Source organism: Giraffa tippelskirchi, chromosome 2 (assembly GCF_054371585.1).
Source record: "Giraffa tippelskirchi isolate mGirTip1 chromosome 2, T2T-mGirTip1v1.2.pri, whole genome shotgun sequence".
Lineage (NCBI taxonomy): Eukaryota > Metazoa > Chordata > Mammalia > Artiodactyla > Giraffidae > Giraffa > Giraffa tippelskirchi.
The window spans coordinates 33,103,868-33,130,868 of record NC_137276.1 but is presented as its reverse complement, the minus strand read 5'-3'; the positions used below and the strand labels follow the sequence as shown (position 1 = coordinate 33,130,868).

At 36.5% G+C, this 27,001-nt stretch overlaps 1 protein-coding gene across 8 annotated transcripts; it reads left to right on the top strand.

The window, feature by feature from the left end:
• The first annotated feature begins 356 nt into the window (after window positions 1-356).
• On the top strand, window positions 357-27,001 carry ZNF518A (zinc finger protein 518A). Of its 8 annotated transcripts, none has more exons than XM_081551064.1 (5): window positions 357-422; window positions 2,914-2,999; window positions 16,980-17,127; window positions 20,209-20,332; window positions 20,476-27,001. In XM_081551064.1, exon 5 carries the CDS (start codon window positions 20,605-20,607, stop codon window positions 25,060-25,062), a length of 4,458 nt encoding a protein of 1,485 aa, XP_081407190.1. In that variant the 5' UTR covers window positions 357-422; window positions 2,914-2,999; window positions 16,980-17,127; window positions 20,209-20,332; window positions 20,476-20,604; the 3' UTR covers window positions 25,063-27,001. The 8 variants fall into 8 exon arrangements, with proteins under 8 accessions (XP_081407190.1, XP_081407229.1, XP_081407240.1 ...); XM_081551079.1 differs by lacking the exon at window positions 357-422 and adding an exon at window positions 608-930; XM_081551085.1 differs by lacking the exon at window positions 357-422 and adding an exon at window positions 608-975.

The window sequence follows — 27,001 nt, the reverse complement described above, 5'->3', positions numbered from 1 at the left end:
AATGATTAAACTCTCAGGTTGAGACCATTCCCAGTAAGCAAAGGTTTGCCAAGAGCACAGTTCCTGTTTCTGGTATCTTCCCTGAAGAGCACAGAGTGGACGTGTCTCTCTCACTCCATTGGCAGTAGGCTCTCTCCAGCTGCTGGTGAGCCAAAGGGGGAGCGAGCCACTAGTGTGGGAGGCACCCGGGAAGCGCGCTTAATTAGAAAGGTCAGCGGCAAGCCCAGCTCAGTGGCCTAGTCTAACCAGGGTGAAGGGCGGACCCTGCCGGCCTCCGTCCTCTTCCGCTCGACTCAGGTGCGAGCGGATCCCTCCGCCGCAGCAAGCGCTCCCGGTAGCGCTCCGATCGGCTTTTCGGCAATACCCGGATGGAAGCATAATGGCCGCCATCAGGGACTCGCAGGCAATGGGGACCACGACAGGTATTCCCTGTGAGCGGGGCCGCTCAGGCCTGTTAGGATGCCGGGACTTGTAGAGAAACAGTCAGGGGGCAAAGGGCGAGTTTGTGGGGGCTGCAAAGCCCCCACGAACTCGCTCGGGGCTCCGCCTCTTGTGATAGGAAGCGTCTGTTAAATAGTCCCGGCCATTCAGCGCTTCCGCCTAACTTGTCGCAAAGTTTTTCTAGAGAAGTCAGTCCTTTGACTCGGCGCTCTTGCAGCCTCCCAGAGCTAATCTTCAGCGTTTTACCTGGGCTTGCTTTACGTCGGGGCTTTTTGAACTCCGCATTCTCCCACAGTCCAGGAGCTGGAGAGGGAAGGCGGATCAGTGTGCCTCCGCGCGCCCGAGGGGTAGCCGAGCCCTGGAGGAAGGGGCGGATCGGGCGCGGTGTTTGGGACTGAGCGGGGCGCGCGGCGCTCGAAGCACCTACTCGGCGCGTTCCGGGACTGGTGGAGACTGCATGGGTACCCCTCAGACTGCACGCTTCGAGCTGTAGGTTCGCAGGTCCAAGGCAGCCCGACTCGACGGCTCCCCATTGTGGGTTCAGTTTGTGGTCTTTGGAGGTCTTTTTTTTTCTTCCAGATATGCTCACCTCTCTGGCGCGCGTTCCCTTCTCCAGAGTTGGCCAAGGGCGCTCTTCCGTGCAGACCCCAACCACACCCAGTGGCAGATGGATTTCTTTGTAACTGGCTTTTTTACTTGTAGGGTCCATTTTGAGTCTGTTCTTAACATGATAGTCCTCATTGTCAAGTAGACAGTCTTCTTAGATGATGACTATGGTAATTGAAAATATATAAGGTGACTGTATATAAGGTAAATGTTATAACTCTTAAATAGACCATTGAAGCAGATAAGGTAGCTTTAGTTCTGAGTGCAAAAATTAGGGTTCAGTTTTTTTTTTTAAGGTTTAAAGTTGGGAGCATTTAGTGTTTGTGATCTATTAGCGAAAACATTCGTTGGATATGTTTGGCTATAAAAACTTAAAAAAAAACTATAGAAAAATAAGTCAATGTTTAAAGAATACATAATAATGTTGAACTTTGTACGGTTGTCACAGTGATGAAACATGCCACCAAACTGTATATCGGTGAGAATTTTCTTAACTTTGAGCGTCTATGTTTCGGGCCTAGTGTACTGATTAAGTTGAATTGTTTTTCAGGCAGGAAGGGATCTGACTTGAGTGTACTCTAAAGTTTTTGTCTTCAAGTTGAACATTTAGCAACCACTTAAATTGATTCAATGAGATACCCTAACGTCTTTCAGAGTTTAACTGCAAATCAGTTAAGTGGATTCATTACCTTTCAGCAAAACGGAATTTTCCTGAAATTCAATAAGACATTGCCTTATATTAATATTTTCAGGGGGTTAGCGTTTCACGAGGACGGTAAGCATAGTAGACCATGTTGATTTTTGTTAAAATTCTTGTAAATGAGTTCCAGATTTAGAAAATTAACAAGAGTGTGGAGAGGGAGAAAATGTAGGTATCTAACCTGTTTTGCACGTCCAAATTTTTCTTTATTGTTGCCATGGAAGTAAATATAAATATCAATTCAGAAGGTTTTATGTCTTTTTAGGGAAGGATAAAAGGACAGCAACCAGAGTAAATATCTGCTGTGCACATTGATAATGTATGAGCTTTTAAATGCTTGAAATTTTTATCATCACACTTCAGATCCTCTCCTATCCTCTCTGGTAGCAGTATGGTGTATTGTGATTCTCAAAGTTTTTATATCTTGAAACATTCCAGAGGGGATATATTTTAGAATAAGTCTGCAGTTTGACTTTGCTCTTTTAATTTACTTTTACTGTTAATTTTTCTGTTTGTAATTGTTCATGTTGAAGCATTGTGTGCTGTAGATCACCTAATACAACTTTTTTTTTTTTAGTGGTAAAAGACTTGGACATTTCCCAGTCTCCTTCAGTTACTCTCCTAAAAGTTTTTGGCAAAGCACAATAAACAAAACAAAAAAAAAGAGTTAAAGTCGAACATTTTCTCAATTATCTTATCCCAGGTGGTGTAGGCTATGAGTATTCTGGTTCTGTGTGGGGTATTGACTTCAGATGGTGAGCAATTTCTTGGGACCTTAGAAATGAGAATTAAGAGGTAGCATTGTCACAGAAGGATATCGGGGTTGGAATCAGATCCAGATTCTAATTCTTGCTTTGTGAGTTGGGACAAGACATTTTCCCTACCATGTAATAAATGAAGATAATGTAAAAAATGAAGATAATGTAATAAATGAAGATAATGAATGGGATTGATTTTAAGCTCCCTTCTAAGCTTTGAGTTTTGTGACTTTTGTAAATTTATGACATGTTAGCACTGAATGTCAATGATAGGTTGTTTAAGTGCAGAGAGTTTTTTTTTTTCCCAAATTTATATACCTATGTTGACTATGAAGCATAATTGAATCAAAAGCTTAAGAACATTTTACTGTTTTTGCAAAGTTTTAAAATTTCGGTCTTCATTTCCAGATATCATCTCTTCTTTTGATCACTGTTCCTGATTGTGGCTTTGTCCAAGCATTAAATTGTGTGCCTTTTGTTCCTTGAAGAAAGAGGTATGGTGAAGATTGAAGTACTATAGTGTACAATCTATTAAGTAGTAAGTTAATATGTTTTAATATTAGACTGAATAGAATAATTATATGAGTTTTCCTAAGATATAGTTTTATTTCTGGCCTAAGTATAAAATACACATGGGTTTTCATGTTAATGTAAGCAAAAAAAGTAGGTTTTTTCATAGTTGAAGTTTTAATATTTCATTAGAAATCTAAAGATGATTTTAACTCTTATCATCCTTTTAAGTGTAAAGATGACGTTACAGGGTTCCTGGGTCATGAATGATGGAGATAAATATGGTAGGAAGATATTTTGAAGCTGTATAAATGGTCAGAAGAGTGTTTGTGTTTTGTTCTAGTAAGTGCAAAGTAATGCACCCAAAGAAAAATTATCTACTGTATATTTGCATTGTGATTAATGATATCAACATTCTGAGTCAGAAAAGGGACTTAGGAATCACTATAGAGTTAAGGCTTGTTTCCTGGAAACAGTCATCTGAGTATCCTGGTATGGACAAAAAGAAGGAAAAATACCTACCAACAAATCTGCAGTGATGTAAGGAACGTTTTGCACTCAGTGGAAAATACCGTACCCTTTTACAAAAACATGGCTTATCTATCTGTTGAAACACAGGTGCCTCTTACTGTTTTGTGTTCAGTAGGTTCTGGGATATCACAGTATCATACAATTCTCCTCACCAGATGTACACCTATAACTATAACTCTGGTGTAAATGATACCAGGTTATCATTTATGTTCCTTTACCTGTGTCGTTTCTTCTTATATGATATTTTTTGCTCTCTTACCATCTGAGATTCACATGGATACTATGCTGCTCATGAGTAGAGAAAGTAAATACTGAGTGCCAAGAGTGTTCTTTTCTAGGTATGAGCCAAACTACTCAGAAAAAGTAACGTGATGAACAATGAGAGCTTCAAATATAATGAATAAGAGACTGCTGTATGGTGACTGACCAAAATGATTTGAATTATTTGAACTTAAAAATTGTGAACAAAATCTGACTAAAATTTTAAGATCATGATTAGTATGATTGCTTAAAACAGATGTTGGAATACTGGAATGCAGGTTCATGACTTGAAGCTTAGGAAAATTAAGTGGGTTTCACATGGGTCTCATTTCAAGAAGTACTAATAGCTGAAAATTTATATTGGATTTTGGAAAGTCAAATAGTTTCAAAATAATGGTAAAGTCATCACCAATTCCTAATTAATTGCTAGTTGTTGGAGGTTATGGCTGGCAGAAGATGTGTGTATATATATATGTGTGTGTGTGTGTGTGTGTGCATGTATGTTGTTTCATCAGCTCAGTATCTCTTCATTTGGGAATCATCCATTCCCTGTTATGAGTAGTTGGTGGCTTATCTTATCAGTCAGTCTTACAACTTGGCCCAGTCATCCTTGTTGCAACAGTGATTACCTGTTACTCAAGCAGAGCCAATCAAAATCATTTGAAATTGATGTGTGAATGCCGGGGAAAAGGTGATCCCTTTTTTCAAACATTGTTAATCTGGGAGGATGCTAGTGACTTTCTTTCCCACGTATATAAGAATCCCATCTGTAGTAGGTGAAAGTGAAGCCATATAGAGATGGGAGATAGATGAAGATATAGTACTACTTTTAGTCTCAGGAACGATGGGTATCAGATATGTGGTTTTCTTTTGATTCTGTCTGCTGGCTTGGTGTCCTTTCCAGTCCCTGGGGCCAAAATTCTGCATATAAATTAGTTTGAATTGGACTGTAGCAGAAAACATCCTGATGAATATATGGCCCTTAGGAATTTAAGATCTGTAACTTTAAGTTGATCATTCATATCCATCCACAATTTGCCCTTTTCCTCTACCTTTTAAGAGCTATCCTTTAGTCATACATGCATGCATTCATTCAGTGTACATGTATTTAGTCCTTTGTTCAACCTACAAATATTTATTTAGTACATAGTGGTATGTACAAGTATGTGCACCTGCCTGTGTAGGTGAGGATTATACATACTAGACTGAGTGGATTGTGGGATTTCTCTAATACAGCACATTTTTATGTAATAGGTTACATAGATCAACAAGCATGTGTTGAGAATAATCCATGCTGTACTTAGCTTTTTAGTAATATATGAGTATAAGAGGATGTCTTGGTCTTCAGAGTGCTTCTGGTTCAGTTAAGGCATCCAGATTGATGTATGTGAAACATAACACAAAACAGCTTAGAAGGATAAATGAACACACAGTTGTATGGGTTGTAAGTCTGAATTCTGATAGAAAGTTAGTGAGGGCTGGCTCAATCTAGGAAAGTTTTTTGAAGGAGGTATAATTTCAAATGGATTTTGACTTATGAATTGGGTTTTGATAGACACAAAGAGTAATTGAAGAACAGATGGAATGATTTAGGGCTGATCCGAGATGGGTAGGAGATTGGTTTGACAGTAACAATTTGTATTTTGGGAAAAGGAGAGATAATGGGAAATAAGGCTGACTATTTTAGGTAAACCTATATATGAGGTATTTGGAAAGCCAGGCAGACATTTTGCTTCTTTTTACTGAAGTGGGGCTTTCTTTGAGTAAAATGCTTGTATTTCTTTCAGTGTGATGCCATTTTGTGATGCTAAAATATAAAATAAGTTTATTCAAGTGGGTGTACATTTATTTGTCATGAAAAAGATCTTGTTGCTAATCCATCCATCTACCTTGAAAATTAAAAAAGTAATGAACCTGCAGTGCTGTTCTTTGTTTTATGTGCAACTAGTTTATTTCTTCTTACTGCCTCCTTTTTGAAAGATCCCTTAGTACAGTGGTGAAACATACCCCGTCCCTAGAGATAAAGCTAGTTCAAAACTAATGTAGCAGTAGTTATGAGAACATTTGAAAAGAGATAAGGAGTGGAATTAATGTTTGATTACTCCAGATATTAGGAATGATGTATAGGTTAATGTGTCATTCTTATTAAATGCTGTTGTATTCTAGTATACCAGGGTTGGCCGACTTTGGCTGTAAATGACTAGGTGGTATATATTTTAGGTTTTATGGGCCATACAGTTTCTGTTGCACATATCAGTTGCTGTGTAACACCAAAGCAGCCATAGGCAATATGTAAATGAATGAATGTGGCTGTGTTCCAGTGAAACTTAATTCATAAAAACAGGCAGCAGGCCAGAATTGACTGTTGACTGTAGTTTGCCAACCCCTATCGTAGACTTAATGAGACATTTCATTCCAAAACCTCTCACAATAACATCTACCCACCTGCTGACATCTTTTTCCTTCTCTCCAGTAACTGTAGATGAATTATCTTTATTCTTTTCTAAGTTCAACTCTCCCACTTGTTCACTAGATTACATTTCTTCTCACTTACTGAAGGACATTACTTTGTTCTTGTTCATTGTTCAGTTGCTCAGTTGTGTCCAACTCTTTGCTACCCCATAGACTGCAGCATGCCAGGCTTCCCTGTCCGTCACCATCTCCCAGAGTTTGCTCAAACTCATGTCCATTGAGTCAGTGATGCCGTACAACTATCTCGTCCTCTGTTGTCCCCTTCTCCTCTTGCCTTCAATCTTTCCCAGCATCAGGGTCTTTTCTAATGAGTCAGCTCTTCGCATCAGGTAACCAAAGTATTGCAGCTTGAAGGACATTGCCACTGCATTTCTTTTCTTTCTCTCTTCCATCAGTGATTTTAACAATTTTTCTGGATCATTTTTTATAAGCATGCAATAATATTGTCGTTTCTTTTACCTTTAAAAAAACAAACAGAAAACTCCCAACTCCTCTGTTCCTTGGTTCTTTGTAGTAAAATTCCTTTAAAGAGTTATCTGTACTACATCTCTGCTTCTATTCCCATTTTCTCTTAAATTAATACTTGTGAGCCTTTCTCTATAACTCCAGTTGAAACCATTCTAATCAGTGTCACCAGCACTCTTGACATAAAGTCTAGTGGTCAATTTTCAGTCTTCATCTTATTTGACAGAGTTGATCGTTATGATTCTGGAACCACTTCAGTTTGCTTTGAGGGTACCAGTCTCCTAATTTACCTTCATTCTCACTGCTCATTTCTTTCAGTCATACCAGCTCTTCTCTTTTTTCTCTAAATGTTACAATATCTCAAGGCTAAGGACTTGGACTGCTCTCTTTTTTTACTTATCCTTTAGTGATTTCATTTAGTTCTACATGTAAAAATAACACACACGTGCACATTATACACACACACTAATAATAATTCTTCTAATTTTATCTTACACCTAGAGCTCTGTATTCAGTTATACATTCCAGTTTCTGCTTGGATGTCAGCTAGATGTCTCAGATTCTACATGGCCAAGACCAAACTCTTGATATACTTTCCAAACCTACCACCCTCACACCATCGTTCCTTAGTAAAGAACAACTCATTTCTTCCAGTTGGTGAGGTCAGAACTTTCAGAGTTATCTTTGATGTGTTTCTTTCTCTCGTGGACCAAATTTAGTCTGTTAGCAAATCCTGTAATCTCAATCTTCAAAGTATGTTCAAAATCTGACCATTGCATCATTGTCTTTACCAAGTTACCATCTCTTACCTGGGTAGTTGTAGTATAATAATCTCCAAAGTGATCTCCTTCCTACTGTTTTTGTGTGTATGCTATGTGACTCCATGTGACATGTGGCTCCATGACTGCAGCCTGCCAGGCTCCTCTGTACCTGAGTTTCTCCAGGCCAGAGTACTGGAGTGGGTTGCCATTTCCTCCTCCAAGGGATCTTCTTGACTCAGGGATCGAACCTGCTTCTCTTACATCTGTCTGCCTTGGCAGGCAAGTTCTTTACCAGTAGAGCTACCTGAGAAGCTGCTGTTTTTAACCTCCTTCTCAAATACCATGTTCTTAACATAGCAGCCAGAGTGATCTTTTTAAAAGACGACTCAGCTCATGTTACTTCTCTACCCAAAATGCTCCAGCAGCTTTCCTCATTGTTTCTTTGACCTCATCTTCCTCTGGTTGCTTTCCCTATGGTGCTTTCTGTTCCCATCGTACTGACTGTCTTCTTGCTATTCCCCAAACGTGTTATGCATGCTGCACACTCAGGATGTTGGCACTTTCTTTTTTAGAATGCTATCTGCTTCAACTCCTTAAGATCTTGGCTCAAATAAGACCTTTTCAAGTGAGGTCTCCCTGACTTTGTATTTAAAATTGGAATTCTTTGGTTCTGCCTCTCCTTCCCTGCTTTATTTTTCTCCACAGCACTTGTCACCTTTGACTGTATTATATGATTTACCTACACTGTTTATTATCTAAATAATCAGAGTGTTAGCTCCATGAGGGGAGGGATTTTTGTCTGTTTCATTCACTGCTGTATTCCCAGTGTTTAGAACAAAGACTGGCACATATTTGGTGCTAGCTGCAAGTCCAGCGCTGTACAAGATGCTGGTCATATGGCCAAGAACCTAACAGGTATAGTCCATATACTTACATAGCTTTTATTCCAGTGGTAGAGACAGATGGGAAATAAATTGACAAATATATAAAATATTTCCAGAGGGGAAAATGTTATAGAGAAATAAATACGAGGAGCTAAAATAGAAAACAGTTTTTTTGTTTGTTTGTTTGAGGAAGGAATGGCTTATAGGTTGAGGAAAGCCTCTCTGAGATGGTGACATTTGAACTGCCTAAAAGATAAGAGGAATCTAGTCATTTGAGGAATGGAAGAGAGACTGTTTCAAGCAGGGAGTAGCAGGTGCAGAGAAAGGCCTGAGATAAGAAAGATAGGAGACAAGTATTTGAGAAACTGAGAGACTTTCTATATATGGTGGCTTGTGCTGTGTGCTTAGTTGCTCAGTCATGTCCAACTCTTTGTGAATCCATGGACTATAACCTGCCAGCCTCCTGTCCATGAGAATTCTCCAGGCAAGGATACTGGAGTGGCTTGCCATGCCCTCCTCCAGGGGATCTTCCCAATCCAGGGATTGAACCCAGGTCTCCCACATTGCAGGTGGATTCTTTACCATCTGAGCCACCAGGGAAGCCCTGGAGTATATTTACAGATGGGGAGAGTGGTGTAGATGAAGTTGAAGACAGAGGTCCAGTACCGTATGTCACTGTTCCTTGCAGGCCTTGGCCAAGAGATTGTATTTTACTTGCTAAGTGCTTTGGGAAGCCCCTAAGGAATTTTAAGTGGAGAACACCATGATCTATTTTATAGTAAGATCACTTTTGCTCCATTGTGGAGAAGGGGTTCAGAGAAGGGTGATGGGCAGGGGGGACGCATGAATGCCAGTTAGGAAGACTATCATTTTAATCCAAGTTAGAGATGACAGTGGGCTAAGATGATGCCAGTGGGGATGGAGAGAAGAAAATAATAAACAAATTAGAATTTGTTAGGTCCCTGTGTACCCAATCTTCTTGGGTTTTGTGAGGGATAATATGAAATAGAACTTGTCTTTAAGAAGCTTATAAGTTATCTTGGTAGGTAAAAGTTGAAAATGAAATGATGTAACTATAAAACAGTTTGTAGTAAAATGATGCACAGTGGCTGTCCTTTAAATGGATATTCAGAGAAGGGAGAGATCGGTGTGTGTTGCAGAAGATTTCATGTCCGTGTAGAAAGTAGAATTAGAAAAGAGGTTTGACCAGAGTTGAATGAAGAGGCAGAGAAGAGGATGACAAGCCTGGTGACAGGAAACAGTATGAACATAAAGTAAAGATAAGTGGATATGTAGGGGAGCAGAAAGCATCATATATATTGGGCTGTGTGTGTGTGTGTTTTCAGTGAGCAGTTGTAGTTTCAGAGAGTAATAAGAAATAAGATTCATCTGAACCAGGAACTGCTTCTGTGTTTTAAGTTTTATTTTAAACTCCTTCATTATATACCAATGTCACCAGCCTACCTTAGTGGTATGTGGCTCATATGTACACTAGCATTTTTAGTATTTCTCCATCTGTACTTGATCACATTTGCATACTTAACCTTTTTTTCCCCTCTTTTTTTGTGTTTAAGAAGGTCATTAGGCCACAATGATTTGAAAGGAACCAACTTCAATATAAATTTCTACAAAATTTAATCTTTTACTTTTTAAAAATATGATAGGCATTAGCTTCTGGGGTAAACTTGAAAAACTTTAAACAGCTACAAAAAGAGTAAGCCCAAAATGTTCTAAGTCATGAAAAGATAATAGTTATTATTTTGAAGACACTAAAATAGATCCTGCTTTGAAAATAAGAGTTTTAGTTTTTTGTGTGTTCTAGGTTCCTTTTAGGCAGAACTTTACATTTTTCAGTAAGCTCTCCTGCTGCATGCTCTTGGTTCTATCTCTAGTTGCATAGTTATATGACCATTCTGTACTCGGTTATCTCTGCAGAAAAAAATTCAATTAAGTCAGGAAATACAGTAGTTTTAAAAAATAATGACTAGGTAGTTTTCTTAACTGTGTAATGTGACAAGTTACAGAGCTACATGCTGAATCACAAATAGGGTCAGTTAAACTCAAGAGGTTTTTAGTTCTTTGTTTAATGTTTAAGCAACTAGAATGTTGTAAGTAGCACATAAATTCTTCCTGTTTAATACGTTTACACTAAAGCTGAAGACTGTAGAATGTCTTTGCTTTTTAATCTGTTACAGAAAATAAAACTCTCTAGGAATGGTTCTTTTGATTCACTCTTAAGTCTTTATCCTTGGCATTTTACTTTGGGAATCATCTTTTTAAAAGTTTCTCTGTACCTACTATGTGATTCCTAGTGTATGTGAACACTGCCAGTTCTCTGGTTCCTCTCTTTTTATTTGGATTGTCACTTAGTTCTCTTAGTTTTCTCCCTTCTGTTTTTACTCTCTTCCTCTAATATATTTTGCTTTCTGTTTTCTAGTAGCATTCTATACTATTTCTAAAATAACTGCTTTTGTAACTCTGCTCATGAACTGACAAGAATGGCTCCTTGTTACCTTTCATTTCAAGTTCAGATTTGTCCTCTGTGGTCCTCTTAACTTAACCTTCCTATTTTCTCTATAATCTAGATTTTACAGTTCTTGCAATGTTTCTTTTTTGTTTTTCTAGACTTGATAACCTTTGCTCCTTTCTTACATGTTTAAGCCCCACTACTCTCTAAAGGATTGTCATAAAATCTACCTTTCTGTGAAATAGATACAGTCAACATTGATCTGTTAACTTAAAGTCTTAAGAACCTTTGGTTACAAGTAATACCTAGTAGCTTAAGTTAGTTTACACTAGTGTCAGCTGAAAAGTGAAAGTGAAAGTTGATCAGTTGTGTCTGACTCTTTCCGACCCCATGGACCCATGGAATTCTCCAGGCCAGGATACTAGAGTGGGTATCTGTTCCCTTCTCCAGGGGATCTTCCCAACCCAGGGATCAAACCCAGATCTCCTGCATTGCCGGTGAATTCTTTACCAGCTGAGCCACAAGGGAAGCCCGTCAGCTGAAAAGGGGGAATGATATTGGGGTTGACCAAAATATCTGTTCAGGTTTTTCCAGAACATCTTACAGAAAAACCCAAATGAACTTGTTGTCCAACCCAATATTAATGATACAGAATTTCCTAGAATTCAAGGGCAGGAATACAGGCAGATCTCAGTAAAAACTTGTAGTGACATTACTCTCTAGGTTTTAGTCAAGGTTCTTAGGAGATCAAAGAACAAAGCTAGTGGAGGTGATGGAATTCCAGTTGAGCTATTTCAAATCCTCAAAGGTGATGCTGTGAAAGTGCTGCACTCGATATGCCAGCAAATCTGGAAAACTCAGCAGTGGCCACAGGACTGGAAGAGGTCAGTCTTCGTTCCAATCCCAAAGAAAGGCAATGCCAAAGAATGCTCAAACTACCACACAATTGCATTCATCTCACATGCTAGTAAAGTAATGCTCAAAATTCTCCAAGCCAGGCTTCAGCAATACGTGAACCGTGAACTTCCAGATGTTGAAGCTGGTTTTAGAAAAGGCAGAGGAACCAGAGATCAAATTGCCAATATCCGCTGGATCATCAAAAAAGCAAGAGGGTTCCAGAAAAACATCTATTTCTGCTTTATTGACTATGCCAAAGCCTTTGACTGTGTGGATCACAATAAACTGTGGAAAATCCTGAAAGAGATGGGAATACCAGACCATCTGACCTGTCTCTTGAGAAACCTGTATGTAGGTCAGGAAGCAACAGTTAGAACTGGACATGGAACAACAGACTGGTTCCAAATTGGGAAAGGAGTACGTCAAGGCTGTATATTGTCACCCTGCTTATTTACCTTATATGCAGAGTACATCATGAGAAACGCTGGGCTGGAAGAAACACAAGCTGGAATCAAGATTGCCGGGAGAAATATCAATAACCTCAGATATGCAGATGACACCACCCTTATGGCAGAGAGTGAAAAAGAACTAAAGAGCCTCTTGATGAAGGTGAAAGAGGAGAGTGAAAAAGTTGGCTTAAAGCTCAACGTTCAGAAAACTAAGATCATGGCATCTGGTCCCATCACTTCATGGGAAATAGATGGGGAAACAGTGGAAACAGTGTCAGACTTTAATTTTTTGGGCTCCAAAATCACTGCTGATGGTGATGGCAGCCATGAAATTAAAAGACGCTTACTCCTTGGAAGGAAGGTTATGGCCAACCTTGATAGCATATTTAAAAGCAGAGACATTACTTTGCCAACAAAAGTCCGTCTAGTCAAGGCTATGGTTTTTCCAGTGGTCATGTATGGATGTGAGAGTTGGACGGTGAAGAAAGCTGAGCGCCGCAGAATTGATGCTTTTGAACTGTGGTGTTGGAGAAGACTCTTGAGAGTCCCTTGGACTGCAAGGAGATCCAATCAATCCATCCTAAAAGAGATCAATCCTGGGTGTTCATTGGAAGGTCTGATGTTGAAGCTGAAACTCCAATACTTTGGGCACCTCATGCGAAGGGTTGACTCATTGGAAAAGACCCTAATGCTGGGTAGGATTGGGGGCGGGAGGAGAAGGGGACGACAGAGGATGAGATGGTTGGATGGCATCACCAACTCGATGGACATGGGTTTGGGTGGACTCCGGGAGTTGGTGATGGACAGAGAGGCCTGGAGTGCTGCAATTCATGGGGTCGCAAAGAGTCGGACACGACTGAGCTACTGAACTTTGAACTTAGGAGATCTGATGATTACTTCCCTGTTGTTTTGGTTTGTTTTGTTTTTGTTTTGTTTTATCTTGTTTTGCTTTGCTCTGCTGTCATTACTTAAAAAAAAATTTTTAATGTGTTATCATTAGCTTAAAGGGTATCTTTACTATAGAGTTGTCTGTTTACAGGCATGTACTCATAGGATCTTTCCTTCTGATGTGAAAAATGAGGATCTTACCTGTTAATTTAAAAATATATTACATGCCTTAATCTGCAACTTCCTTTTTTGAAAACTAAAAAAATTTCACAATAAATATGTAAGTCAATTCAATACATGCACCTCATTCTTTATATTGTTTTCATGTGGATATTCCATAATTTATTTTGTCATTTTCCTATTCATGGACATTTAAGTGCTTAAGATATGCATTTAAGATAAATATTTATATGTTTTGCTTTTATTTCTGTAGGATAGATTGTTAAAAGTAAGTTTTCTGGGGGAGTATATTTTAAAATATGAAGGAAATTGATTTTTTTCAAGGAAAACATAACTACCAAAAGTAATTCAAGCAGTAGAAAACTCAAAAATCCCATTGAAGAACTTGCAAAGATTGTAATGTCTAAAATTTAAAGATGCCCCAGGCCCATATGATACATTTGCACAGTCTGTAATTTTAAAGAGTGGGCAAGTCTCATGTTTAGTGAATTATTCCAGAGCAGATGAAATGATGGAAGGTACCCTCTCTGATTTTACAAATTCTCCATACCAAATCAAAACTTAATGAGAGGACCAAAAAAGAAAATAAAAATAGATAAAATTTTGTCAGATTAAAACCAGTGCTTTATTAAAGAATAATATACTTAACTAATGCAAAAACAGTTCAACGTTATACTTGTTGTTTATTTCTTTGTACAGTATATAGAAAAAAATCAAATTTAGATTGATGTTATAATTTTTATTCTTTTAACAGTATACCTAGATCAGGAATCATATTATTAATTAAATACCACTTGTCTTCTATATAAAATACATACAACTTTTTTGTATAACAACAGTGCATATATAACCACTATTTTGGTGGTGCCAGCTCCCTTTACTTACTTTTTTAGATAACTTTATGGCTCTCAAATTAATTGTTAAAAGAAATTTCATAGTATGAATTTATGAAGAACAGTGACATCTAATAGCATAGTTCTTCATTATCTGAGTATTACATTTGCCGTTAGCTTTGTAACTGTTAACAGTCTTTTCTGAAGTGATGTGATTGGGTACTTCTGTGTTGATAAGAGGAGTATGTTGAATAATACCTGTTTTGTTTTAACTTCTTGTCTACCTTTAGTGTCAATATTCTTCAATTTTTTTATTGGTATCAAGTTTACCATTTTGAGTTTGTTCAGGAAAAACTTAGTTCGTTTACCTCAACCTCACTTGCACTGAGAATTCCAAAAGTTTCATGGATTCATGCTGCTTTTTCTTCAGGTTTCATAATAGTGTGGTCTTGGAATCATTCTTGTTACATCCAGATATTAGGCTGTTTGCTTGTGCTATAATAAGGAAGTATGCCAGTGTGGAGGCCACAGTAATCCAAGGACATTTTAAGAAACACTGACCCAAGGATAACCAATGATCACTGTAAACATTTTTTATGTATATATTCTTGGAGTTTTTAGGGCTCCATGTGTCTGTTTATTCATCTGTTCTCTACCATCTGTTAACAGTTGAACAAATTAAATCCTGATATGGCTACTCTTTTGATTTTTTTTTTTCACTTAATGTGTCTTCCCTATTACTAAGTGTGGGTTTACAATGTTGTTTTAAAAATTGAAGAATATTCCATTGAATAGAAATACCATTATTTATTTATTGGTAGGCTTTTAATTATTTTTAGTGTTGTGATTTTGTAAACAGTGCTCCTATGAACATCTGATTATTACTTTTTGGATAGATTTCTAGGGATGAATCGGAAGTTAAAGTACTTTCTCCCCAGGCATATATGTGGATGTAGATATATTTATGTTTATATTATTTTATGAAATTATAATGTTTAGAATAAATACATATATTTTTACAAACTGTTTTTATGAAAGTTCTGTCAGATTATTCCTATCGTTAGTATATCATGGTATATCTCTTACCAGAAAATAAAATTTTAAAAAGAAAGCATACAAACAAGTCCAAATTTTTATTGGACAGACTTAACACTGTAAAATTGCTGTTTTAGTTTCTAAATGCTTACTCTCAGTTTCTGTACAAATATTGGAATGGACTGGTGACAAATGGCTCATGTATTATCAGCAGACCACATTTTTAGTAACAGTGTTTTAGCCCTGTTTTAACTGGGGCATGGGATGGGGTTTGTGTCTCGTATGTATATGGTCATTTAATCCTCTAGCTTTTGGTGTGGTGCCTGCTGGTACCCTGTATATCAGAAATTCCATTTTACTTTTCTGCAGAGAATACCTGTGACTTCTGTGGTGGGGGAATAGCAGTAACCTAGCATGATGGAGTGGGGAAGAGAATCTTAGCATCCAACCAAAACTCAAGCAGCTTCTCCAGATTTCTGTTTTAGCTTCCTCTTCCTCTTTTCTTCCCATCTCAGAGTTACTTGGTGCTGCCAGTTCCTAAGTCTTTTGAAGATTCAGAGTATAAAATGGATTAGTTCTTAGTATCCGCCTCTGTCTGCCTGATTGTTTTCTTAAGCCTGTAAGGTCATTTACTATCTATTTATCTGCTTTCTAGTATCTAGAATTTTGTTGTTGTTGTCACTTCTGTTTCCCATTATTATTTTTTAAGGGCTTCTTATGTATTTGTCATTTTTCTTAACTGTATTTACCAAAAAATTATACTTACTTCTCTTTTGTAGATGTTACAGTTGACAGATACTTCTATATCACATTATTTATTTATAGTTATTTTTTCTGACAAATTTCATTTTTGCTGAAGTATTGATATTTACTTAAAACTTCTTTCTAGAAAAGTATATATGTAATGTATTCTCTGAATCTTCCCATATCTAAAATTGTGTTTTTCTCCTATATCTGAGAGTTTTCCTGGTTGTAGAATTAATTCGTGAGTTAATTATTTTCCCTAGAACTCTAAAACTGTTACTTCATTGTCTTCTAGCATTTAGAATTGTGAGTAAAATGTCTGATTAATATTGTTGTCTGCTTTAAGTTGGTGTTGGGAATATCTTTTTAGATAACTCCCTCTCCACCTTTTTTTTTTGGTAAAATTTCATTTTTACCTTTTAAACTGAAACATTTTACTAGAATAAGTTTAGATATTGAGTTTTATTTTCTTATACACTAATAATCTTGCCTGGCATTTGGGGAGCCTTTGATTTTGAAAATTCAAGGCTTAAAAAAAAAAAAAAGCAATAACTCAAGTGTAATTTTTTCCTCTTGTTTTCAAAACCATTATTTTCTCCCCCATCTACTTTGTTCTTTTTCTTGGCAGTACTTTTGTTGTTGTTGTGTTGTTTTTTTCCCCTCAGTATCCTAGCTCAGGTCTTACTGAGATTGCCAGTCATTACTTGCTATTTTTATTAAAGCTTTCTCCTTTTTCCTGCAGTAACTTTAACTGTAGTTATGTTTCTCATGCTGGATGAGAGAATGGGTGAGGTTTCTCTGAGTGTCTTGATCATTTTCCCTTTTTTGAGCTACTGCATCCAGTGATGTTTCTGCTGGCTATCTTTTTTGATGGCATTGGGAGCTGAGATGTATTGTTGGCGAATAAACCAAGATGTTCTTAGTGTTTTTGGTTAGACAGAGTCAGGAAAGTTGACATAATTTTTTCTGACAGCTTAGAGATACTAATTGACTTACATGTAGGAAGGGTAGCACTCTTAAACAGAACAAGATGGCCATGGGTTTAGGAAGATGTATATTTATTCAAAAATGATACCTCTTTACATCTCTCCTGACAGCTGGTGCTAGCAACTCTCAACTCCGTCTGGTCTCTGGACCCAGCTCAAAGCTCTGGATTTGTTCTCTTCCCATACCTGAGCTGGAGCCTTCTGTCACCCCAAAGCGCTTCACGCAAGCTTCCTCTCAAGCCCTCACGTCTCTCCCAAGGTATGTATAGGAGAGGGAGTGGCTGGAATAGATACTTCCCTGCTTAGGACATGGTGGACACTTACTGCATATTGGTTGAATGACTGTCCTTCATTCAACCAGGGAAGTGTGCTTCCTCTTTGAAAGTGGTGCTTTAAAAGGGTTGCTATATCAGCATTTGTTTTCACTCTTCTCTCTCTGGACCTTTACCTTCCAAAGACCTTGTGGCATCTGTATGGAATATATTTTAGATTCTTGATGTTTTATAGAACTTTTTAAATTATATTTTTTAGTTTATATTTCAGTGAGCAGTTGGGAGAGGAAGACCATCAAATGGCTTGAGTTACCATCTTGATGCAGCAAACACTCTGGGTTACTTTTTAAAGGGCCAGTCATACTTTAAACAAATAGTATTATTTTAAGGCTTGAGAAGATGTTGGTCAAGTCTTAATGAAATAATAATACATATGTAGAAGGCGGTAATTTAAATAAGGGATTTAAAATCAGTAATCCTTGTTGGTGAGATAGAGAGTGGTCTGTAGTGAAAAGAGTATTAGCTAATAGGTTGAAAGATTAAAATTATAATAAAATTCCTTTCCTTTTTTTTAAAATGGAACACATTTTCTCCCCATAGGTGGCAGTCCTCATAAAATTTGTTACCAGGTATCTATCGTGTTTGATTGCTTTCACATAAAACAGGTTGAACATAGTTGAAGACAAAAGAGATTCTCCAAACTTAAAATTTGAGGACACATAAACCCCAAGATATGTAAAATACTAATCTCTATTAGTGCCAGATTATACATGCCATATATTAAATATAAAAAATAATTACAGTCAACATTAATTTATTAGCAGTTATCAGACTTAAATAAAAGCTAAATGGATGTCTTAATAAGGGGGTTCTTTTTTTCAGCATTGTTTTGTCTTTGAGGAAAGGACTTGCACTCTGATGGGTGAACTATGTGACATCTGTTTTGGCTGCCATGTATCCTATTTATTTTCTGCTTTTAAATTTTCCTATTTTATTGCTGGATGGTCAACTCAGAATAAGCCAAGTATTAGCATAAGTATATGCCCTCCCTCTTCCTTTAGATTACAAGCTGCAATTAAGGGTGGCAGCCATGTTTTTGGAATCTCTCAATAGCACTCATCAAAATATATCACATTTATAGTAAATTGTTTTTAGTATTAGTTGATTGAATTATTTAAATCATATACTTGTTGTCAAACTTTGGGATATGTGTTTTCCTGAGAAAAATTTTAAATTATATACGTATTTTGAAATGAAGTTGATGGTATTTAGAAATTTTATCAAAATATGTATTTTTTAGCATTACATATACATTTTTGGACATGTAACATATACTATAAGAAGCAATTTGCCTTTTGTAATGAAACCTGTGATACAGACTCCTCTTGATTATATATAGAAATAGAAAAGCCTGGGTATCGATAGTCCAGAATGACCACAATACGATATTCTGGCAAATGTGGAAGAATCGTTACTCAGTGTGCTTAAGAAGTTTCATATATTTATGCTCAGATTCTGGCGTAGTGAAAACACCATAGTGGATTATGATGCTTGTCACTGTTGAGAATGTGACACTCTGTAGAGAATTTTCTTAGTTGTTGTGAAGTATCCACCAGGTTATCACTGAACTTTTTTCTAGTCCTTTATTATTTTTCTCACTTTTGAAGAACAAGTTTTACGTTTAGCTTTAAATAATATAGTAAAAAGTTTCACATTTTTTACTGTATTAGGAATAGTATGTAAAAAAAAAATTTCAGTAAACTCAAATGCTTCTAATGAATTCATTTTCAAGTTAGCATATATATATATATTTGAAAAATCCTGAAGGTGTTTTTTTAGACACAACCAAATTTTTAAGTTTGAGAAATAGTCAAAGGGCCTCTTAATAGTTATGTAGTGTAACTTTTAATTATATTCCCTCAGTGAAGGATTTTTAAAACAGTGAAGTTCCTAGTTACTTAGATTAATTGGAATTTAAAGGTGAGACCTTTGGATAGACATTATGGATGAAGCTTACTGTGATTTATACTTTATTTTTTTAGCTTATCTAATTATTAGTCATATACATATTTAAGAACATGAAAGTAAGAAAATATAACTCTTGTAATACACCATTTGATATTTTTGCTACTGAACCTTTGGTGCTCAGATTCCATTCTCAGCAATATATTGTGGTATCTATCTATTTATTTTTTGGCTGCACCATGCAACATATGGGATCCTAGTTCCCTGACAAGGGATTGAACCCACACTCTGTACATCAAAAGCTTGGAGTTTTAACCACTGAACCGCCAGGGAAATCCCTGTCATATCTTTTTAATTCTATAGTTTTTTGTCCTCTGCACCTTGAGTCATAATGTCTTATACATGGTAAGTACATACAGTAATGGTGGTAGCTACAGTTTATATGGTACCTTACAGGATACTGTTACATAGTTAGGGGTAATTTTCTTTCTTTTTTTTTTTATAGATGAAGAAACTAAAACACAGAGATTGAGATTTGCTTAGAGTAACGCAAACCAGCAATTTTTAAATTAATGGAGGCAGATGGTAATGAGTACATTCTAAAATGCCAAGGACTTTCCTTGCTGCCATCTGCCTTAGTTCTAGGGATTAAAAAAAAAAAAAGCCAAAATGGTAGGGAACCAGAAAGGTAGTAAGTAGATTTAGGAGTACCCCCAGGGAAATGTGCTCCTCCTTTTAATTTCTTCTTTTTTTAACCAGTTAGTCATGATAACTTGAGAGAGTAGATAAAGTCTTTTTGTTATTGTTGTTGTTAGATGAATGAAACTTTTATTTTAAACATAATTATCCCTGAGGCACTAGGGAAGTAGAAAATCTACAGAGAAGTCTGCTGAAATTTTCACAAGGTAATAGCTATAGGGTCAACTAAGTAACTGAGAAAGTTAATGGTATATGTGTATAATTGGAACCATGTGTGTAAGTGGAACTTAAGTTTATAGGGGTCTCTTATTGAGATTTTAAAAATCTTGTTTAAAAACTATAGTGTCAAGTTAATATAAAATCTTAGAGCTTAAAGGTGTTTATCCAATTGTGGTTTTCTTTAGATGAGAAAACTGAGGTGCAGAGAAGTCAAAACTTGCCCAGTGTGACAGAGCAGAGCCAAAAGTAAAGCTTGTATTTCCTGAGGTCCAGATTAGTGTTATTTCTACTTCAGACTATTACTTTTTGGTAAGCTACTCTTAAATTACTTAACAGGTCTTTTATATCTTTTATTTATTTGATCAGCCTTCTTACTTTGTGTCAAAATGAACTTAAAATGAACTTTACTGATACTTCTGTGATGAAAACTTCAGTTCTTTGTTTAATTTTAGGTGAGTTAATGTGGGGAAAATCCTGGTATTCTGAAGATGTTGCGGCACATTATTGTTTCCTGTTCAAATTACAAGTAACTTCAAGAATTTTCAGGAAAAAAAGAATTGGAATTGTTTTATTTTTAAATCATGCCATCTGAACAGAAACATTTATTTTTTGATGAAAAACAAAATACTTTAAAAGAAGATTATGATGTGAAAAATGAGGTAGTTGATACTCTCAGAGCAAAAATTTCAGAACCAAAATTTCAGAACCAACTAAAACCAAACATTTCAGAAAGTAGTTTTCATTATGGACTAAAAAATGTGAAAATTGTTTTGCCGAAGATAAATATTCCAAATGAAGTTCTATTGAAACATGAAGTTGACAAATACAGAAAATTATTTCAGCATAAGCCACAGACTGCAAGAAAATCTATCACTGTAAAGACCGTAAGCTCTGTAGAAGAGTGTATGTTGCTTCATCAGTCTGAGAGAGTTGACGAAGGTATAAAAATGTCTGCAAAAATACTCAATTTCAGTTGTTTAAAGTGCCGAGATAGCACTCGGTATAGCCCAAATGATTTGCAGAAACACTTTCAAATGTGGCACCATGGTGAATTACCTTCCTATCCTTGTGAGATGTGCAGTTTTTCAGCAAATGACTTCCAGGTATTTAAACAACACAGACGAACTCATAGAATCACTTTAGTAAAATGTGACATTTGTAACAATGAGAAGTTATATACTTTATTAGACTTAACAAAGCATTTTTCATCCACACATTGTGTAAATGGTACTTTTAAATGTGAAAAGTGTGAGTTCTCTACCCAGGATGTTGGCACATTTGTTCAGCATATCCATAGACACAATGAAATCCTTTATAAATGTGGTAAATGCCATTATATATGTTTAACCAAAGGAGAGCTTCAGAAGCACCTTTATATTCATTCTGGTACATTTCCCTTCACTTGTCAATATTGTAGCTATGGTGCTACCAGGAGAGAGCACCTTGTAAGACATGTTATAACTTTGCACAAAGAACATTTATATGCGAAAGAAAAACTGGAAAAGGACAAATACGAAAAAAGAATGGCGAAGTCTTCGGCAGGACTTAAACTAATACTGAAAAGATACAAAGTAGGTGCATCAAGGAAGACATTTTGGAAGCGTAAGAAAATCAACAATGCAAGTGACAGAAGTATAGAAAAAAATACTCAAGTGCTTAAAAAAGTGAACAGAACACAGGCTACATCTGAAAACCCAAGCCATCTTGTTCAGGAACATTTAAATGAAGAAAAGGATGAAAGACTATACTGTGAGAATAATGATAAACCTGCTGAGTCAGAGTCGGAAAAACCAACTCTTCTGTCCACTGGACAATGTAATGGAGCTCAAGAGGGATCAAATTCTACTTCAGGTTTCTTGAAGACTGCTGTACAAGGACCTACAGTGTTAATGGTAAAAAACAACAGAATAACAATTCCTGCTAACTACAGTGCTAAGTTTATGGGCTTCAAGATGGTGGATGGAAAACAGCATATTGTAATAAAACTGTTGCCTACCAATAAACAGAATTTATATTTACCAGGCTCACAGTTAGGTGCTGCAAGGGATAGTACTGCAGTTTTGCAGCCCCAGACTTTGGACACCACTGCATTTTTAACAGGAGTACCAACTGAGTTAAATGACACAGTTTACGTGAAAGCAACTCCTCCATTTTCATCTTCATCTCCTGTACTTTCAGGGAAAGTAATTTCAGAAAAAGAAACGGCTTCGCTATCTCAGACAAGTAATATTACTCCAGCAATGGATGATGAAAAAGGTGTATCTCCTTCGCCAATAGAGTCAGACTTGATTACAGCATCAGTGAATTTGACCACAAAAGTAGAAACAAGAGATAATGTTGACTTATGGGGAAGTCATATTACTCAATGTCACCCTGAGGTGTTAGGTACTACAGTTAAAAGTCCAGATAAAGTCAGCTGTACTACCAAACCAAATTCATACAACAGTGGAGATATGCATAATTATTGCATTAATTATGTCAACTCTGAGTTACCTGTTGAATCTTCCAATCAAGGATCATTACCTTTTCATAATTACTCAAAAGTGAATAATTCTAATAAACGTCGTAGATTTTCAGGAACAGCAATGTGTGAAAACCCTCAAAGAGAATCTTCATCCAGCAAAACAGTTTTAAGTGAGTCAGTTTTATCACTAGTGAGGAAGGAGAGCTCAAACCCAGATAGCCTGTTAGCATCTATTAGTCTTTTAAATAGTAAAGATGGAACTTCAAAAACACAAGCTGAAATTGAAGAACAGTGTGTTTTAGAAAAAGGACAGAACATTGATGGACAGAACCTATACACTAATGAAAATCAAAATTCAGAGAGCAAGACTGAAAAGCCTAAGTGGGATGGCATTTCTAACGTTGAGTCACCTATGATGCCTAGGATCACATCTGTTTTCTCACTCCAGAGCCAGCAGGCATCAGAACTTTTGCCACCTGAACTAAACCAGTTACTTCTAGATGTATTAAGAGCAAAGCCTGATGTAAAACAAGACTCTAGTAACAGTCCAGATAAAGATGTTCCACTTCAGTGTGCCCAGTCTTCTCAGGAACATGGAGGAGAAAACAAAATAGTTGAATCTTCAAAAGACTTGAAAGTACAAGGCCTCTTTCCGATTCTGTCTGGTAGTATGGGGACTAATGTGCCTACAAATGATCTGAATTTAAACTGTAGCAGTAAAGAAAAGCAAATGCTGTCACAGGATGTGAGAGATTCAGAGAAGACCCCTAGAAGTTCTGGTTTTGGCACATTACCTAAGACTCAGTCAGATGCAATAATTACACAGCAGCTCGTAAAAGACAAACTACGAGCCACAACACATTCTTTATATGTGCAGAATCCACTAAATTCAGAACCAAAAAAGGCTGTATTTGTTCAGACTCCAAAAGGCTTTTTTGTACCCTTGCACTTCGCTAACAAGCCTGGATTACATGTTTCAAGACCACTTCCAATGGTTAATACACAAGGTATCCCTGCCTCTCTCCTTTTAAACAAGAAACCAGGGATGATTTTAACATTTAATAATGGGAAACTTGAAGGTGTTTCTGCTGTCAAAACTGAGAGTACTCAAGCTTGTGGAACTACAACTAAGGAACCTTCCAGAGCACCTCTTTTAAAAGTAGAACCAAACAGTAATTGTCTGACCCCTGCACTTTGTTCCAGCATTGGCAACTGTTTGAGCATGAAAAGTAGCCCAGAAAATATTTTGTCATTAAAAGGCCCTTACATTATTAAAACGCCAGCAAATTCTTCAGTGAAAGCTGTTCCTACTCATAATACAATACCTGAACATCAGGGCACTAAGTTGAATATCTCAGATTCAGTAAAACCACAGAACAAGATTTTTCCAAAACCACCTCTTTATACCTTTTTGCCTGATGGCAAACAAGCTGTTTTTTTAAAGTGTGTGATGCCAAATAAGACTGAGCTGCTTAAACCTAAATTAGTCCAAAATAGTACTTCCTATAAAAATATACAGCCAAAGAAACCTGAAGGAACACCACAAAAAATATTGCTGAAAATTTTTAACCCTGTTTTAAATGTTACTGCTGCTAGTAATCTGTCAGTAAGCAACACTGGATCCTCATTGCAGAAAGACAGTGTACCATCTAACCAGACTACAGGACAGCAGAAAGAGCCAGAATCTTCTAGAGATGCCTTACCCTTCTTACTAGATGATATGATGCCAGCAAATGAAATTGTGATAACTTCTACTGCAACATGCCCAGAATCTTCTGAGGAGCCAATATGTATCACCGACCATTCAGAGGCCAGGGTATTAAGGTGTAAAACAAATTGTACAGTTGAGAGAAACTTCAATAAGAAAAAGACTTCGAAAAGAAAAATTTCAAGAATAAAAAGTCGTGTAAGAAGTCAAGATTCTGAAACTGCCTTTGTATCTAGAAACAGAAACTGTAAACGCAAGTGTAGAGATAGTTACCAAGAACCTCCAAGAAAAAAAGCATTACACAGAAAGTGTAAAGAAAAAGCAAAGCCTGAAAGTATCCCTGAGTCATTTGAATTCAACAGACCTAGGCTTTCAAAAGATACAGTCAGAACTCTGCGGCTTTTCCCCTTTAGTTCCAAACAGCTCGTGAAATGTCCTAGGAGAAACCAACCAGTTGTAGTTTTGAATCATCCTGATGCAGATTCCCCAGAAGTAGTAAATGTAATGAAAACTATTGCTAAATTTAATGGACGTGTTCTTAAGGTTTCATTGTCAAAAAGAACTATCGATGCTTTACTGAAACCAGTTTGTTGTAACCCTTCTGAAACAACTTACGACGATTTTCCTAAGAGGCACAAAACATTTAAACCTGTTAGTTCTGTGAAGGAAAGATTTGTGCTAAAGTTAACTCTCAAAAAGACAAGCAAAAACAATTATCAGATTGTGAAAACTACCTCTGAAAATATTCTGAAGGCTAAATTTAACTGTTGGTTTTGTGGTAGAGTATTTGACAATCAGGATGCTTGGGCTGGTCATGGACAGAGGCATTTAATGGAAGCTACTCGTGATTGGAACGTGTTAGAATAATTACCAAGGAAAAGTAAAATTACCTTAGAAGAAAATAGTGAGTTGGGTTACTCCATGCAGATATTTTTTACTTCAGTATAGCACCAAAATTAAACATTTAAAAGTTAGCTGTATTTCACGGACGAGCAAAAGTTTCAGTGTTGCATTTGAAAATGCTGTCAGTGCACATTAGTTTTTAAAGAAACTAATCACAGATTTACCTTGATTTAATTTTTTTAAATATGTGTTTTGGGGAAGTTAGGGCTAAAGAAAATGTTGATGAAACAGCTTTCCCAGTTTAGTGACTCTTAGTAGAGAGTAGCAGCTGACAGCCCCATTCCCTCTCTTCCACTAGCCTTATGAATCTTGATGACTGTAGCTCCTCTGAAAAGGTTGAGAGCTCTTTCACTATGCAACTGAAGGAGTTTCTCAGCATTGATGAAGATACTCTAAGAGAGCTTAGGTAAAGAACTTACTCTCCATCTGCAAGATGTAGTTCTTTTGAAGGTAACTAGGCTCCGTTGAGAATACATTTAACTCACTACAGTTACACCTCATGATGCTTGGTAAAAGTTTTTGATGAGTAGGTCTTTTTTCCGTGTAAGCTCTCACACGTCATTGAGTGGAACACCTTTCCAAGGAGATTTTCTTTTTCTAAATGGCTCTCGTGTTGCAATAGATGGGCAGTCTTGAGAGAAGAATTAACCTCTCTTCATCTAGTTTGAAGTTCATTTAAAGAACCTGAATATTTTTCTGAATTTGATTATACTCACCCTTCCATTCCTTTGATTTAAGTTGTCTCATCATAAACCAAGTGGCCAATTTTTTTCTTGGTTGCCATCCCTTTAAAAAGAGTGAAACATAGAAGCACTTCCAAGGGAATGGCTTTTCTCGAAAATTAAAAATTACTCCTCAGAATCAATATTTTGAAGCAGATTAACAAAGTAAATCATACTTTTGTGTTTATTATTAGTGTCTGAATATGTCCACATTGGGACAAATCATTTTTTGTTAGCAGTGTTTCAGTATGACTGACAACCCAAAGCAGATTATGTACTGGTTGTTTGCAGTTGGAAATGAAGCATTAATAGTGGATTCAGTGACAATGCATAAAACTTCAGGACAGATTCTGAAGGGACATGCCCAACAGGTAGAATTTTAAAAAAGAATGTTTTCATGACAACAGAATCATTGATTTAAATTTCTCACTTTGTAAGTTTGGATCAGATTTTGTTGGATCATTGGATAATGGGGTTCTTGTATTAAAAAATTACTATATAATTTTTGTTACATTGTTACTACAAGTGTTACGATGTTTTTCATTGAATGAAAACTTCAGGGCTTCTCTTCTGTATATGACAAAGAATTTAAACCTGTACATATTTTTGTACCTTTCAGTTATGTAAATTTTGCACAGAAAGTTTTTGAGATAAAATGTTTATTTTCTTCCAATTTAGTTCTGTGCATGCACTAATAAAACTCATTGTTTAATTTAAAAGGAGTATATAAGACTTTACCCATGTTATTTTGGGGGGTTTTATTTCAGATGTATAATTTTTTTTATATAAATTCAGTTTTCAGGGATTGAACACTATTGTTAGCAAGTGCCTAAAAGATGTGAAACAGTTTACATATGTCAACTGTAACATTAGGTCCCAAATGGGCCTTTTCCCCCAATAGTTTTATTTTAAAGAAAGCCATACATAGATGCTTCAAGCTATCTTGCTATGCACATTATACATGTACTGTTTTTGTGCAGTTTGTCTACTTTCTTAGAAGTGAAGTATTTTTTGTATGAAACCTGTTACAATTGTGTTTCTTAAATTGAGCCTAAGAATGGAGTTGATTGGAAATATACAATATATATTAATAATGTGTATGGTGTTTAAAGACTGGTAAGCATTGTTAATTTCTGTAACAAACGTTTTCTTTCATTAAATTTATCTTAAGTTTGTGTTTA